The sequence below is a fragment of the Oratosquilla oratoria genome, chromosome 25, assembly GCF_046742065.1.
Source record: "Oratosquilla oratoria isolate Oo_2021 chromosome 25, ASM4674206v1, whole genome shotgun sequence".
Lineage (NCBI taxonomy): Eukaryota > Metazoa > Arthropoda > Malacostraca > Stomatopoda > Squillidae > Oratosquilla > Oratosquilla oratoria.
The window spans coordinates 43,868,708-43,885,481 of record NC_134801.1 but is presented as its reverse complement, the minus strand read 5'-3'; the positions used below and the strand labels follow the sequence as shown (position 1 = coordinate 43,885,481).

General features: G+C 38.6%; 2 protein-coding genes across 2 annotated transcripts in view; one reads left to right on the top strand and one right to left on the bottom strand.

The window, feature by feature from the left end:
• The window catches only part of LOC143038928 (alpha-1-inhibitor 3-like), a 194,659-nt gene extending 191,047 nt beyond the window's left edge, over nt 1-3,612 (bottom strand). Inside the window, exon 1 of the mRNA XM_076208694.1 lies at nt 3,409-3,612. The gene's annotated coding sequence lies outside the window, so the exon portion shown is untranslated. The remainder of the gene's footprint in view (nt 1-3,408) is intronic.
• Nucleotides 3,613-5,652: 2,040 nt separating this feature from the next.
• Nucleotides 5,653-15,992, top strand: LOC143038927 (methionine synthase reductase-like). The gene is made up of 3 exons (XM_076208692.1): nt 5,653-6,128; nt 8,542-8,725; nt 10,945-15,992. Exons 1-3 carry the CDS (start codon nt 5,936-5,938, stop codon nt 12,689-12,691), a joined length of 2,124 nt encoding a protein of 707 aa, XP_076064807.1. The 5' UTR covers nt 5,653-5,935; the 3' UTR covers nt 12,692-15,992.
• Nucleotides 15,993-16,774: the final 782 nt, after the last annotated feature.

Here is a 16,774-nt window from a genome sequence, read left to right as displayed (position 1 = left end):
TCAGATGTAATTATTAAGTCTAGCCTCGATGGTTCTTCTTCATTTCTATACCTAGTGTTCTCTTGTATCCATTGTGTCATTGAATGGTCAGTAATCATCTCAAGTAGAGCATTTCCCCATGAGTCATCACCACTCTTTACTGTCATTTCTTCCCAGCAGATTTCTTTGCAATTAAAGTCGCCCATCATAACTATTCTTCCTCCGTCTTCCATTATTTTAGTTAATGCTATCTTTGTGTCCTCTAACATACTTTTATGTTCACTCTCCTCCCATGAGGCTGTTTTCGGAGGCACATAATTGATCACAAATTTTCTGCTCTTCTTATCTCGGTCTTCCACTTCTATCATAATCATCTCTACTGTATTCTTTCCATATATGACACCTTTCACGTTTATATCCTTCTTTGTCAGGAACATAACTCCACCCCCTTGTTTTTTCTCTCTGTTTCTAATCCAATAATTGTATGTATCATGTCCTACACTGTTGGGTGGTAGTGGGCCTTTTAATTTTGTTTCTACAATTCCCATTATGTCCGGTTCTTTTTCTTTCAAATAATCATTCAGTTCATTCAATCCTGTTATCAATCCATCTATATTTGTGTAAGACACTCTTAGTTTTCTGCCACTTCCATTGTGTTCTCTGTTTCCCTTATGTTTTTCTTTAGTATGTCGAACTGCTTTATTTTCATGTTCACTACTCTCCAATAGAATCTCTCTTTCTCTGACTCCGTTCTTTCCTCGTTTTTTGCCTTAGCTTCAATTCTTTTCTGCTTTTCTGCCTCTCTTTCCTCCTTATTCATTTCTCTTTTTATCCATACCTTTTTATATTGATCATTTGTTGCTAGTTTCCCTGTCTTGGATAGAATTTTCTCTGCCGTTGTTTGTGACCTGAATTTAATCTTAATTGGTCTGGTCTTATCTGTACTATATTTTCCGAGTCTGAATTTTTCCTCAATTTCCTTTATAATTTCTGGTTCATCTTCCTGGACTAATTTTAATAAACTGCTTACCCTTTCATTTTCCTCCTTGATTCTTGCGGTTCTATCTGGGTTATGTTTCTCTTCCATTCCTAATATAATTATACATTTCTTTTTGTCAGCTAATTCTCTTACTATATTCTCCTTCTGTCTCATCACTTTAATAACTGAGTCTTCATTATGTTCTTTCAATTGCTGTTTGACTATGTCAGTGAATGAAACCTTATTCCCTTCTTGAGTTATTCTCCAATTTTTAGCTTCTGTAGCTATTTTCTCACTGTTTTCATTACTATTCTTCTTCAATTTCTCATTCTCCTCCTTTACATTTCCTAACTGTCTTTTTAGGTCCTCTACTTCTTCAGTTAAGTTTCTGTTAGCCTTCTCTAGTTGTTCCAATCTTTCAATTCTCTGGAAGATGGAGTCTACCTTACCTAACTTACGTTCTAAGTCCTCGATCACCTTATCAACTCTCTCCTCTAGTCTTATCAGTCGGGGGGGGGTTGTGTCCCCCCCACCCTCTTTAAATCCCTGGAACATATTCTCGTCACTTTCTACTGTATTTCTCCTCTCTATACTTCTAATCTTTACATTTTTATTTGCCATTTCGTCATCCGGTGGTCGTTTCATGTTGACCTTACGCCCGTCTGCCTGGGCCAAGTCCTCCACATCCTCATTTCCTTCCATTTCCCCAGCAATCCCTCCCCTTCTCCTCTTTTCCTACTTACCTACTGCCTCACGAGCAATTTCCCCCCCCCCTGCAAATACAAAAAGGCACTTCTCTTTGCGTTGGTATCCACAATCTGCACTTTTCTTCAGAGCGTTCGTCAAGCCGTCCGTTCGTTGAAAGTGTGTGTGTGTGTGTGTGTGTGTGTGTGTGTGTGTGTGTGTGTGTGTGTGTGTGTGTGTGTGTGTGTTAACCTAGTCGTATCTTTCGGGATGGGGAGTTACGCTCGTGGTGTCCCGTCTTTGTATCTAGCAGTATCTAGTGTGCTCTTAAATTCATGTATGGTGTTTACACACATCTATTGCTTTGTCCAATATGTTCCAGACATCCACTACTTTGTGTGGAAAGCTGTTCTTTTTCAGTTTCCTTCTATAACTCCTTTTTGAGTTTCTTTTCATGTCCCCTTGTATTTCTCTTATCCCAATTTAGTATGGACTTTCATGTTTCTCATGATTCTGTAGATGGTCAATATATATACACATACACACATATACGTGTGTGTGTGTGTATATATATATATATATATATATGTGTGTGTGTGTGTGTGTGTGTGTGTGTGTGTGTGTGTGTGTGTGTGTGTGTGTGTGTGTGTGTGTGTGTGTGTGTGTGTGTGTGTGTGTGTATGTGTGTGTGTGTGTGTGTATGTGTGTGTGTGTGTGTGTGTGTGTGTGTGTGTGTGTGTGAGAGAGAGAGAGAGAGAGAGAGAGAGAGAGAGAGAGAGAGAGAGAGAGAGAGAGAGAGAGAGAGAGAGAGAGAGAGAGATTTTTCTGTCCCTTGCTATGAAATTTTGTGACAGGTGTTTTGAGATAGCACTGTTCACTCTACAGATTATCATGATCTTGAACAGGATTAATGGTGGACAAAAAATAAATAAATAAGCAAATGTGCGACATTCAGACCACACAACCGATGGTCGAATATACAAACTAGTTGAAAATTCATTAACTAAGATCAGTTTTCTTTGTAATAAATTGGTTCTTGTGGTATCGTGATATGATCTGGTAATTCACATTCAAAAATAACGATACGCTTTCTGTTGACGGACGGGACTTGACATACGTTGTTGAATGTTTACAGTAGTTGACAGGAAGCGCTTATTATGACAAGCTGTGCGTTTGTGCTTATTCAAACTTAGGATATTTTGCGTTTTCAAGTATTTCATTTGTCACAGTTTGGCAACATTGTTCCTAAATACTCTACAGGTAAAATCACAGAGCAGATTACATATCAAAGATGAATATAATTGAATTACAAATGACAATCAAAATTGTCCTGTTCTTTTACTTCTAAATTTTTGCATAACGAATTTGATCCCGTATTCTAAAATGCATACGATTTACGAATTATACGAATTCACTATTTGTGCATAACAGTTCACATTACTTGCAATCTTCAATCCGTAACTTGTAAGGAAATATTCTAAATTTTGTATATATATTAAAGGCCTAGTCGCACCAAGCTTACGACCTGTTTCCGACCACCGGCGAGCAGGCTGATTTGTGCTGTCCCTCCGTTTATAAAAAGAATTCTTGGCAATGCAATTGGAATGAATCTCCCCCGTCATGAAGATGAATATGAAATAGCCACCTGGCGCTAACCATGAGAGAAACAAAAGTGCCACCGTTGAAGGTGGTCAGAAACAGGTCGTAAGTTTGGTTTGACTGGGGCGTAATATGTCACCAAAGCATACGTTACTCGTTATACTCACAGTAATTCGCAGTAGATCTTCCAGAAGAGGCCTGGTTAGGCCTTTTATGGTTCTCTTCATTTTCACTGTTGAAAAGTCAATACTTGTTAATGTGTGGACTTGTCGAACTGGTATATTTGTGATGTCTCCATCAGGTTCCTGTACACATTTCACTGAAATACTGTGCGGGTATATCAGCCTTTATCTAAAAATACTTTAGCTATTTTATCATTATTTATGTACAAATATGGTATTCCTCGTTTTCTTGTTAATTTTTCTTAAATGTATTTACAGAATAATTTTGAATTTTCTTTAACAAAGCATGCCATATCACGTTCTTTATTTCTAATTCGTTTTCTATTTTCATTCCATATCTAATTGTTGATTTTTCTGTATTCTGTGTCCATTTCCTTGTCTTCTGCGTCATTAGTACTCTATTCGTAGTTGTTTAAAGCCCGTCCAAACTGAGCCTCATGTTGCGCCAATATGTTACTCAACGTGTTGATTGTAGTGTTTTTCAACACACTGCGCGTCTCACAACCGTACTAATTTCATGCAGCGGGGCAGTCCCCATCTGAACGCAGAGGTGGAATGTATGTCGGGCGCTAAGCTCTCCAGGAGGGTACCTATTTAGGGATTTCATCTACATGACTTGTCGTTAGTCTGCCATATTGGACGGCTAGCTTTCTCCGCATCGATAGTGTTTACATTATGTTTAGCTTAACATAGTCACAGATAAGTATAACAATAACAAGTGTTTCATCGTGACTGAGACAAATGAAAGGTAACAGGAAAGTACCACACCCAGACATCCACTAACAAGGCATGGGAGATGTTTCACGTAGGGATTTTGTTTTGTACACAAGCCATCTCGGCTGAAGTATTGGCTTTAGTTCAGAAAAGAGAGAGAGGCGCATGGGTGTAAAATTGGAGCTTCAGGGGTACCGTATTGACCAACTTATATAGAAAAATAGGACCGGGAGGACTGTCAAGATGGCAGTGCTCTCACCAATAGATTATATAGGACACGTTACTATGTTATGCTTTCATTAACTTTGTCATTACTAAAGGGGTGCCACAGAGTAATAGCCTTGCGACAGAATAATAAGTAAAAGTATAAACAGGCGAGATACTCGTAGTCGTCACAGGAAATTACGTATCCTAGCTTGACCTAACCTTGTACACAACTTATCTCTAGGACCTTAGAACCTTGGGGGTTCATATTTCACATGCACTTGTCACCATACATATAACCTTACCAAGCAAGATTAAGGCACCGTGCTGAGGTACAAAGGCTGCACGTCCCTCAAACATTCAAATGTATGTCGTTTCGGAGTTCCAATTCATGTCATCACAGATAGAGGTTCCCAGTTCGAGAGCGAACTTTTCTCTGAGCTTTCGTCTATCACTAGTTTCCACCATATGCGAACTACTAGTTATCAGCCCCATAGCTCCACCCTGGTGGGTACTAAGGACCTTCTCCTCAAGAGAGGTTCAAGTGATGCTTACCCTCTGGAAGGTGCTTATTCAACCGATCCTGGACTATTGTAGCAAACTCCGGTCGCCACACAAACGCGGAGACATCCAGATGCTTGAATGAAGCTGTCCAAAGGAATTACACCAGGCATATCAGAGGGATGCAAGATCTCAACTATTGGGATCGCCTGGGAGCACTAGGTCTCTACTCCCAACAAAGGAGGAGAGAAAGATATAGGGCCATTTACACATGGAAAATCCTAGAGGGACTTGTTCCGGACCCCACGCCCTCAACAATCAAGCCATACCACAGTGTAAGGCATGGGCGTAAGTGTGAGAGACAAACTCCCCACCAAGAGTCCCGGAAAGGATTAAGACCCTACTGGCAACCAGCCTAGGCCATGAGGGTCCAAAAATCTTCAACGCCCTCCCAAAAGAGGTGAGAGAGAAAACCAAATGGTCACTGCGCAGATTTTCCTGTCATCATATTCTGCCAAATATAAACATATTTCTGCTGTATACACTGAGCCAAGGAGATCGATTATATATTTATATATTATTATTATTATTATATATATATATATATATATATATATATATATATATATATATATATATAAATATATATATATATATATATATATATATATATATATATATATATATATATATATATATATATATTGTATGTATTATTCATATTAGAATGTGCCTATGGAAATTTTATTGCTTTTGTGATCAAGTCGGAAAAATGACGCATTCTGTGAAAACACGTTCAAAGTCAAAACATACCTCGAATAGTGGGCTAGGATTAGCAAAGAAGTTGAGAGTGACAGTGACTTATCTTTTAATTACTAGTTATAACACGTAGAAAATAGTACATGGCAATGGAGAAAAATAATTCAAGTAGGAAGAAGTCTATTCTATTTCGAAACAATTACAAGGCTTTGAAAGTAATGATAGTATTATAGACCCACGTTCTAAGGTGTGCGTGGAAAATTTTGTCACGTTACGCAAGCCAATGTAATGGATACAACTTATTGTAGCTCAAGAGAACTGGCATTGTGAAGATATGAAAGTGTCTCGAGCTCGGATTATGTTGCTCTTTGCATCAGAAACTGGTCAAGCAAAGGCCATAGCGGAAGACATTTATGACAAATGTCTGAATGCAAAATTGAGCTGTTTACTCAGGTGTGTTAGTGAAATTGACAATAGTGTAGACTTGTCACAAGAGCCATGTGTCGTCTTAGTAGGATCAACCACTGGTAAGTAAGACAAGATTTGTTTCTTTGGCATACAGTAGCTTAGTTGAACTGTTACAATGTAAGTTGTACTGTACTCCAGGCAGTATCATGCGAACAGTAAACACCTTTTGCTTTTCACTTCATGAATCTTGTTTTTTCATTTGAAAATATTTTTTCTATGGAATGATTTTGTTAAGTTAGATTATGATATGTTAGATTAGTAGCTTTTAGACAACAAAAGTTTCATGTTAAGTATCTATGTGTGATTCAGGAGCTTTACAAATGAAATTTAACCTATATTGCTTAACGCAATTCATTCTATCATGTGAACCCTCACCTAAACTAACCAAGATTCCTTTGCCAGTTGTCCTAAGGCCTCCAGTATGTAATGCCACACTAATGTCAGCCTGCATTATTATTATAAGTATCAATCCAACGGGTTAGGTTGTTTACTTGTTCCAAAGGAATTATGGTATTTTTTAGAAGTGCATACCAACACTATATAACATTAGAAAATTAGACATTTTGTAAATTATAATACATTAATGTAATGAATATTTTTCTTAGTGGTAATCAATAACAGAAGACATTGCTAAAAGCTATTCACAAAGTCGCATCAACTCCTTTAGACGCCATACTTGTTTTGATAGATTTGGAGGTCGAAGACAATGACCCTGATGACCTCTAGAATTATGGGTACCACATTAATGAAAGCAGGTTAGGTAGGTAGGTAGGGTAGGTTAGGTTAGAATAGATGAATTTCTCGTATTTTAATTTCTTAGACCTCCGCAACTACCAAAACAAAGATGGCATCTCAAACAGTTGAAGTGGTTAATTTTTTTTTTTTTTTTATAGATTTTAGCAACTTTTTCTGTTTTTAATTTCCGCCAAGAATAACATATATTATGTTGATGTATTATAATTGATAAAAATGTAATTTAATTTTCTGTTGCTATATAGTATATCATGTAGATGTGCATTTCTCATAATTTATCAAAATTATTTAAGTTTTATAAGTAGCAACCCAACCAAAGTTAAATCCGCAAACAATCCTGAACCTAGTGTAACCTAACCAGATCTAATCTAATCTAGCTCTCTTAAAGTATAGTGGTACCATCCAACAACATGATTTGCTTCTCCACTCATGAAGTGTTGAACATGAAAAAATAGATTACCAACACTGTTTTATCACCAATTGTTCGACTTTAGTTAGAATTTACAAAGGATTCATCAAATTACCTTAGGTTGAATTTACAAAGGATTGTTAGTAACATACTTTGCTGTGTTTAGAATTGTTGGGATGGGGAAACAAATCATGTTGCCAGAAGAGACTGCTAAACTCTAGAAAGTGTCCCTAGTCTTATACTGACCTAATCTGGCATTGCTGTTGGACACCTTAAACTAGCATTGCTGCTATACACTTATAGTCTAGGTTTGTTGCTATACCTTTTAACCTACCTTTGCCACTGGACCTCTTAAGGTAGCTTGTTGTTGTGTCCCTTTACCTTGTCTTGCTTCAGGATCCATGGGCCCAACATTGCTTTCTTTCCCCCATTCCAAGTCTTGCTACTAAATCCCTGCCAACATACTGATATACCTTGCTGGAAAACTACCTGGATTGACTTTATTTCTCTGGGCTCATGCTATACTGCACTAAAGCTGCATGATTTCAAAATGATCATCAGAACACTAATGACATGTTTGGTTTTGTAGAATGATTCATTGATCTACAGTGTCTGAAGAACAATCATACCATTTATTATGGTAAATGTGTAGGATGCACAGTGGTGCTCTAATAATAGTATTATATGTTCAACAAATATGGATTTGGTCTACATATATCTTTTCATTTTATTATATGGTCTACAACATCAGATAGGAAGTTTACAACATAGAATTACTTTGGGCAATGTAAGGGAAAAAATGCAACACAGCCCAAATTTTCATTAAGTATTATAAGGAAGAAGAATTAGCTTGTTATTGATGTGGTTATTCAAATTTGCAAGGAAAAAATTCTTTGCCATTTCTAATTCATCTAGATGTTTGACATCCTATCTTGTGGCAATAAAGCACTGGCTTAAACTTGGAACCATGGTCATATTTTCTTTCTTGTTGCATGACTTCTCTGCATTTACCAAATGATTCTGTATCTTGCACAGGATCCAGTAAATAATGCTGGCACAAAATCTCGACTATTTCTTCAGAATTGATAAGGGAATAATAGAAATCTTTTAAATACATGGGTAGTCAACTCTTTGAAATAACAGATGTGCTGTGTACTGCAGAGTAGAGTGTAAATATGTATTTAGTTGTAATAAACATCCCAAAAATTTTGTTTTGTATATTTTTCTAGAAATATAACAATAAATGTTCTGTGGACCACAGACTAGAGTGTGAATATGTACAAAGAGATTATATTTGTTTAATTTTTCAGGTGATGGTGATCCCCCAGAAACAGCCCAGAAGTTCTGGCGCACTCTTCACAAGAAGGACCTGCCAAGAGACCATTTCTCTCGCATGCACTACACAGTTCTAGGGCTTGGTGATACAAACTATACCAACTTCTGCAACTTTGGTAAAACGGTGGATGCCAGGCTGGAATCCCTGGGAGCCAAAAGGTAATCTGTTCATCTTCTGAGGGAGTATGGTACGATAATAGTTTTTGCTTCATATTGCACTTACTGGAAACCAGGGGTGGAATGCTAATTTTATAGGTACCAGAGCAGCGCACTGGTGAGGTTCGGCAGCACTGTGCCCCTGCTGGAAACCCACTCCCACACTACAGCTGGCAGTGATCTTTAGACCATTCAATAGATTTTTCTAGGAAGAATCTGGATTGATATCTACATTGTGTTAGTGTAGGTGATGAGATGTACAAGAGTAGAGGATGGCAATGTGTTGGAAGTAAATCTAAAAGGAGAGAGACTGGAGGAAGTGGATAGATTTAGATATTTGAGGTTGCATGTGGCAGGAAAAAGAGGAGGGGAGGTGGAGATAAGTGTAGATTGAGAGAAGCAAGCAAATCTTTTGGGGGATTAAAAAGTGTCATGAGAAATAGTCATCTGAGAATGGATGCAAAGAAGAGATTGTATGAAAGGATGATTGTGTTGACAGCATTGTATGGAGTGGAGACTGAATTTAAGAGAGGTGGAGAGGAAAATTTTAAATGTGTTTTGAGATGAAATGTCTGGGAAGCATGGTAGGGGATACTAGGTTGGATAGAGTGAGAAACAAGGAGGTAAGGAGGAGTGTGGGAGTGGAAATGATGAAAGAGTATTGGGATGGTTTGGGCACATGGAAAGAATGAGTGATAAAAGATTAGTAAAAGAGGTGTGGAAAGCAGAGGTGGCTGGAGTGAACTTGAGGGGACAACCAAGTATGAGATGATGGATGGGGTGAAGGGGGCATTGAGCAGTAGGGGAATGTCTGTTGAGCAGGGAAGGGAGAAGGTAGGAGATGGGGATGAGTGGAGAGTGACTATGTGTAGATGATACTGTTATGCATGTGTGTAGGTGATGTTTTGATGCAGCGCAAAGGGATTTCTCTCCATCTTCTCTTTTTCTGCATGAGGGGATGGAGAGGGGGGGTCACCAATTGAGTGAAGTGGAATTGGTTTGGATGTACTGTGTCTTGCTGCATTATTTCTGGCCCAGGGCAGTGGGCGGGATACAGGGATGACCTGTCATCCATGGGGAGCTGGGATGAGAGGGGGGAGGGGGTGGTGGATGGGAGTGGGTACTTGCCTTTGCCATGGCTCCCTCTCTTATAAGGGGGAAAAACTCTTGGTATATAGATAGTGTAGGACTGATTCTATGTCTTTGGCTTGTAATAATAGGAGGAAGGGAGCATACATTGGTTGTCAGCTCTCCTTGTGTGAAGGTATGGAGGAAATGCACTCATAGTTGATAGAAAACTTAGTCTCAGTATAAGACCAATTGTCAGCCCCCATTGGGTCGCATCTCCAGATGGATGTGAGAATGTTCATGGTTTTTGTGAAAAAGGGTGTCAGGGAGATGGTTCTCTTTTTCATCCATCTTACTGGTACCAGTTGATGGTTCCGATGTGGTAGACATGAATAAAGGGGTATAGTTGCAGCCAGTACAAAAGGAAGAGTACCACCTGGTATAAAGGAATACCACAGTTGCCAGAATAAAAGAAAAGTGCCACCCAAGTCTGGATAGAATGAAGAGTGGTCATTATATAATGAAGCTGTTGGGCCCTGCTGTGAAAGCACTTTCTCACTGCATTGGCTTTGACCCACACAGTGTGGTGGGGAACAAGGATGGCTCTTCATCTATGAGGGACTAAGTTGGGAGGGGTGCTAAATAGATTTTAATGTGTATGTAATAGGTGTGTGGCTCAATTCAATCTACCCCCCTGTATAAGGAGAGAGTGTTTGGTATGTATATGATATGGGTATTTGCTATGACTTGCCCCACAGTTTTGTAAGAGGAATGGACCTTTAGTATATATATATAATATGTTTCATAACAAGGGAACCCTGTCTGGTAAATGTATTTACCACTCATTTTACAATTATATATATATACATGTGTGTGTATGTATGTACACCAAAGGCTTCTCCCAATTAAGGAAGGAAACCACCCAAGGCATGCACCCATCCCACTCCCATCCATAACCCATCTGTCACAAATTTGTTTCCTTATCATCCTAGCCCATCAGGGATGAGGAGTCATCCCGTTCCTATATTACATTCATATTACACTTCATAGAAAATACATATTTACAATTTTTGTATGTGTCTTTTGAAGTAAACTTACTTAACATGTATATTTTTTGCTCACAAGTAGTTTGTAATCGTTGGTAATTTTTACAGGTTTTATGAGTGTGGTTGGGCTGATGATGGAACTGGATTAGAAGAAGTTGTAGAACCGTGGACAGAAGGTCTTCTCCAGTCCCTTCAGAAACACCTGATGAATGTATCTAGTGACTCTGCGGCAAGTGAAGAACTCTGCAGTGCAAGTATGAGGACAAATCAAGAAGATGCAAATCAAATTCTTGACAATAACAGGAAGGAAGAGGTTGAAAATAATCATATAGGAGTACAGAGTAATAGTGCCTATAATCATTTAGATGATAAGAAGTCAAAAATATTCTTCGATGACTTAGGAATACTTGAAAACAGTTGTATACTCAATTTGCCTGTAGTAGCATTAAGTTTTTCACCTGAATCAAAACTAAGCTTACCAGTGCTTCCTCAACCATATCTTGATATTAGTTACAGTCAGGAAGACTACAGTGATTGTGATAACCTTGTTCGCTCTCCTTTACCAAGTGCAACATCTGATCCTGTGAAATGTCACATAGAGTCTTCCAGAGTTCTCACTGAGAATGATGCTGTGAAAACAACTCTTGAAATTACCCTGAAATTCCCACAGGAAAACCTTTTAGGTTTTGAACCAGGAGATTCCTTTGGTGTAATCGCACCCAATGATGCAAGGGAAGTTGATTTACTGATTTGGCTGCTAGGGTTAGAAGATGTTGCAAACAAAAAGTTTCTTCTTGCAATCAGTCCCAGTACTAAGAAGAAAGCAGCAGCAATACCAAGCCACATTCCTGCTGAAGCTAGTCTTAGAGCTGCATTCACATACTGCCTTGACATTAGAGCAGTTCCTAAGAAACCATTTATTAGAGTTCTTGTTGAATACACTTCAGATGAGCAGCAGAAGCGGCGACTCAAGGAACTTGTCAGCAAGGAAGGTATGCAAGAATATGGGAAATGCATTCGTGATGCCATGGTGTCGTTTCTGGACTTACTCTTGCTTTTCCCCTCATGCAAGCCTCCCGTTACAGCTGTACTAGAACATCTGCCAAGGCTGTTGCCCAGACCATATTCGGCAGCCAGTTCCAGTCTACGAGAACCAGGTCAAGTGTCTTTTGTGTACAATCTAATAGACATTCCTCGAGAAGGCTCTATAGTATTTGGTAGGAAGGGAGTTTGTTCAGGGTATCTAACTAGAATAGGATCTAAATTATCAGGGATTGAGATGGAGTTGTCTGACCAGATGAAAGGTTTATCTTTGAAGGAAGATGTTGTCTATATTTATCTGAGAAATAACCAAAGCTTCCGACTCCCGGATGATCTTAAAACACCAATCATCATGGTTGGGCCTGGCACAGGTGTTGCACCTTTCGTTGGATTCTTGCAGCATCTGGAGGCAAAAAGTGAACAAGATCCAACACTACAGCTTGGAGAATCATGGCTTTTCTTTGGTTGTCGACATAAAGACAAAGATAATATATTCAAAACAGAGCTAAAGGAATTCACTGAAAAGAAAATTTTGAACCAATTATGTGTATGCTATTCTAGAGATCCAAAAGAAGCAGGCAGTAAATATGTTCAGGACAATATTATTCTATATGGTGACAAGGTGTCCTCACTTATTGTTGACAAAGGTGCGATGATTTATGTATGTGGGGATGCCAAAAACATGGCTAAAGATGTATTAGATTCCTTTGCCACAGTTCTAGAGAAGCACAAAAGTTTTAGTAATCATGAAGCTAGAAATCATCTTGCTCAGATGCAGGTGAAAAAGAAATATCTACAAGATGTTTGGTCTTGAGACAGAATTCTTGCCAAATGCACAAGGTGATTTGCTGATATCAAATGTATGACTTGCCTTCTTTTTTGACGGTTCTAAAAAACATGCAAAGTGTAAAGTTTTCAGGTAATGTAATTGCTCAATTGTTTTTTTTTTTTTTTTTTTTTTTTTTTTAAGCTCTTTTTTTGGGAGTTAATTGTTATTGTTGCTGTGTTCACTCATAAGAATTTAAACAAAATTTTTGCATTTATTAAAAATATTTATTTTGAGACATAAACTATAATTTCTTTCAAACTGGCATCTGTCCTCACATGTGAAGCAGGGGTTGCTTATGTTGTCCTTTTGTGGAGAATAATGGTGACCTTATCTCCTCTCAGGCACCCTCCATTTATGGGGTAAATGTTTAAACCTATTTTAATCATTTCCAAGGGGATCATTATCAGTGGAAGAATGAATAGTGTATGAAGAGCAGTGTAGTCGTGTCTTGTTGAATTGCTTCTGACCCAGGTACTGGGCTAAGATGAAAGGGAAACAAATGGAAGTGGGAATGAGGGCATACCATGGCTGACCACCTCTCTTATAAGGGAAAAAGCCTTTGGTAGACATATAGATAGAGAGGTAAAGGGGAAGATTTAAGTTGTTGCTGTGATGCATTATACAGGGGATCAACAATGGATACCTGCATGAGGTGTTTCTGTGAAAAGGATATCAGAGAGTGATCTCCCTGCTGCCCATTTTCAAACCTCATCAATTTCCTCACTTATTTAGAGGTGCAGCTTTGTTTCCTCCTTTAAACACAAAGAAGGCTGATCCCCTCCTCGTACTTTCAGATGGTGACATAGGAACACTCAAACTTATACAGTCCAGACATCATTCCAAGGTTTCTTTCCAGAGATATGGGACCAATGACAGGTACTTGCATGTGGTGGCCCTGTAAGGTGGACAGCAGGTCTGTTTATTTTCAAAAACTCATCAATGCCCTTGCCTCCATCAGGAAGTGCAATAATGAGAGACTTGGTCCCAGAACTGGGCCTAGGATCTTTCTTTACCAGTTTCAATGGTATTTCTTACACTTTTCACATGAAGAGCTGGCAACCAGCGACTACTGCCTTCCTACTATAGCTGTTGATATAGAAACAGTTCCACACCTATACAACACAGACAACAATCCCAAGTTTCTAACCAAAGAGATCTATGGGAAAAATTGCTACCAGCTGTTGTGGGTCTGCGGGTTTTCTATTGCCAGCTGCTATGTGGTTATTGGTTTCTAATCAGGGAAATTCAAGGCAGCAATTGATTGATTGCAAACAAGTTTTTTGTCTTTCCTACATCCAGATGATCTGAAGATCAGATAATTGTTACACAGGTTAGGCAGTGGGCAGGGGACAGGGATGACCTCATGGAAAAGGAGCTAAGATGAAAGAAAATGGGTGATAGATGAAAATGGGATTGTGTGGGGGTAAGTGAATGCCTTGACTGGGTACTTCCTTAATAAGGGGAAAGAAGCCTATTGGTATATAGATAGATGTACTTGATAGATTTTATTTAGGAGCCAAGATAAGAGGGAGGGAGGGGGTGAATGGGAGTGGAGTATGTGGGGATGGAATAGGTGGAAGTGGATTTTATGCCTTAGTTTTTGGCTACCTTCCTTGTAAGGGGGGAAAAGGCATTGGTATATGTATGTAACATGAGTTTTCTTCAGTAATAGATGTCATGGTAATGATGGGGTTACTACCCTCTTAATTAATCCCCATGCTTTCGTGACAAACTCAAAAGCTTATATTTGTACAAAATAAAAACTAAGTGGAACTGAACAGATTTTACGTAGATTAGGAAATTCAACAGATGGCACATGTCCTTCCAGACTGCCTCAGACATAATCAAACATATTCACAGAAGGTTCAATATTGACAGCACACAGACATGACCACAAAGAACAAAGAAGAGAAAGAGGAGATCTACTGACCATTTACAGAATTATGAAAGGAATGGAAGTCCCAGATAGAGATGATTTATTAAAGTGGGACGAGAGAAAAACGAGGACATGAAAAAAACTCAAAAAGGATAGTTATAGAAGAGTTCTGAAAAAGAATAACTTCCCACACAGAGTGGTGGATATCTGGAATAAATACTATTCAAGAATTTAACAAACTTGATGCTGAAAAATATGAAGATGGGTCACTATGATCATAGCTCCCTTTCTGTATAATACAACTAGGCAAATAAATACAGCATAATTGGGGTGGAGGTTCTATGGGCACAAGTGATCATTTCCCTGTACAGTTTCGTGATCCACTGACACTGAGCAACAGTTTGTATTGTGGTGAATGCCAGACAACCTTATTTATCTAGATTAGGGGAAATTGCTGTAATAGGAGTTAAAACTGTCTTTATGAGCATCCACTTTGGTGACATAATTTTTTATATTTCTCTCAGGGGAAGTCAACATAGCAGGGGAGTTAGGATGTATCTTAGTTAACTTGTGCTGTGAATATTGACTTATTTTATTCAAACTAATTTTCAAAGAATTTTATTCAGCTTAGAGAATGTCACTTTCAAAAGAGTTGGTTGTAATCTTCTATCACATTATACTGTAGATAACCCCCACCTTGTTAGGGAACTCTAGCTGAGGGTGTGGGCCTTTCCGTTAAACAGGTATGGCCCACCTTCCCTCACACATGTTAGGGCATATCAGGACGGATATTTAAAAGGTTTTAGTGTATAGATTGAGTGTGTATGTGGTTGGAAGGTATAGGACTGGCTTTGTGTTGTGTGTGTGTGTGTTTTGTTAGTGTAAGACGTCAGACAATCCTGACAAGGGAAACAGCAAGTGGTGGGTGGAAGTGTAATGGGTGGGAGTGGGTGCATGCCTTGACTGGCTATCTCCCTTAGAAAGGGGAAAAAGCCCTTGGTATATAGATAGAGATAAACATGTGAACCCATACTACCTGCACACATTTTTGTATTTACCCAGGGATTTTAACCCGGGTCACTCATGCCTCTCCTTCAGTATAGGTAACCCTGTCATTCATATCACAACGGAGGAGAAAAATGCCCCCTTCCTTTTTCATATCACCAAGGAATAAGAGATTTATCATGTACAGACCCTTACAGCAACATTGGGGACATATGTCAGTATTAAAAAAAATGCATGTACTGGTTTGCATATGAAAATATTGTATGTATATTATGTTTTAAGTATATAATTATGTATTGGTGCTTATGTGTTTTATACCTGATTTTAGCTATATCAAAAAATTTTATTTGTTATTTTAGTACAGTGCAAGACCTTTATGAAATATAGTTTAATTTTCTTTCCATAGTTTCCCACTTTTATTTTCCTCATGCAGTTTACTCATATTGTGAGAAATGGTGTATAAGTTGGAAAAGAATTTTGCCTTCTACTTTGCCTGAACAAAATTCAACAAATTCATGACATATGGTCTGCTATATTGATAATCAGAGGGTTTTCTTTCATTGCAAGTTGTCAGTCAATCAAACCATTGCTGTTGGGTTTTCTTGCAAGAGACCCACAAGGAACAAACTATAGCCACTTAGTTGTGGGATTGAATCCTACACTTCTCTGATTCCCAGCAAGGGTTGTTACTAATTCCAACAGTCCAAGCAAAGTTGATGGTTCCTGCCACATCTACTTGGTGTTTCCTAGTGTAGGCTCCTTACCTTTTACATTGTGGAAATAAGGAAAAACTTGCCATCAGACTTGTTGATGATCAACCAAGAACATGGAATCAAGTACCACAGAAAAAACTTTCTGCAGTCAGACTTCTATCTATATATCAAGTACTTCCCCCTTATAAGGGAAGCAGCCAAGTCAATGAGATGCACCCACTCCTATCCACCACCCATGTTTCCCTCCTATCTTAACTCCTTATGGATGAAGGGTCATCCTTGTCTCCTGCCCACTGGCCAGATTGGAAACAATTGACTAAGTCACTAGTTCATGTATCTGCATTATATATATTTTTTCTTAACCAGCTTTTTAGGAAAGCTCACATATATACTGGTCTAGGCATCATGAGACACAAGTGGGTACACGAGGATGCCAGCATCGATGTCTTGATTATATATACTTTTTGTAGTGGT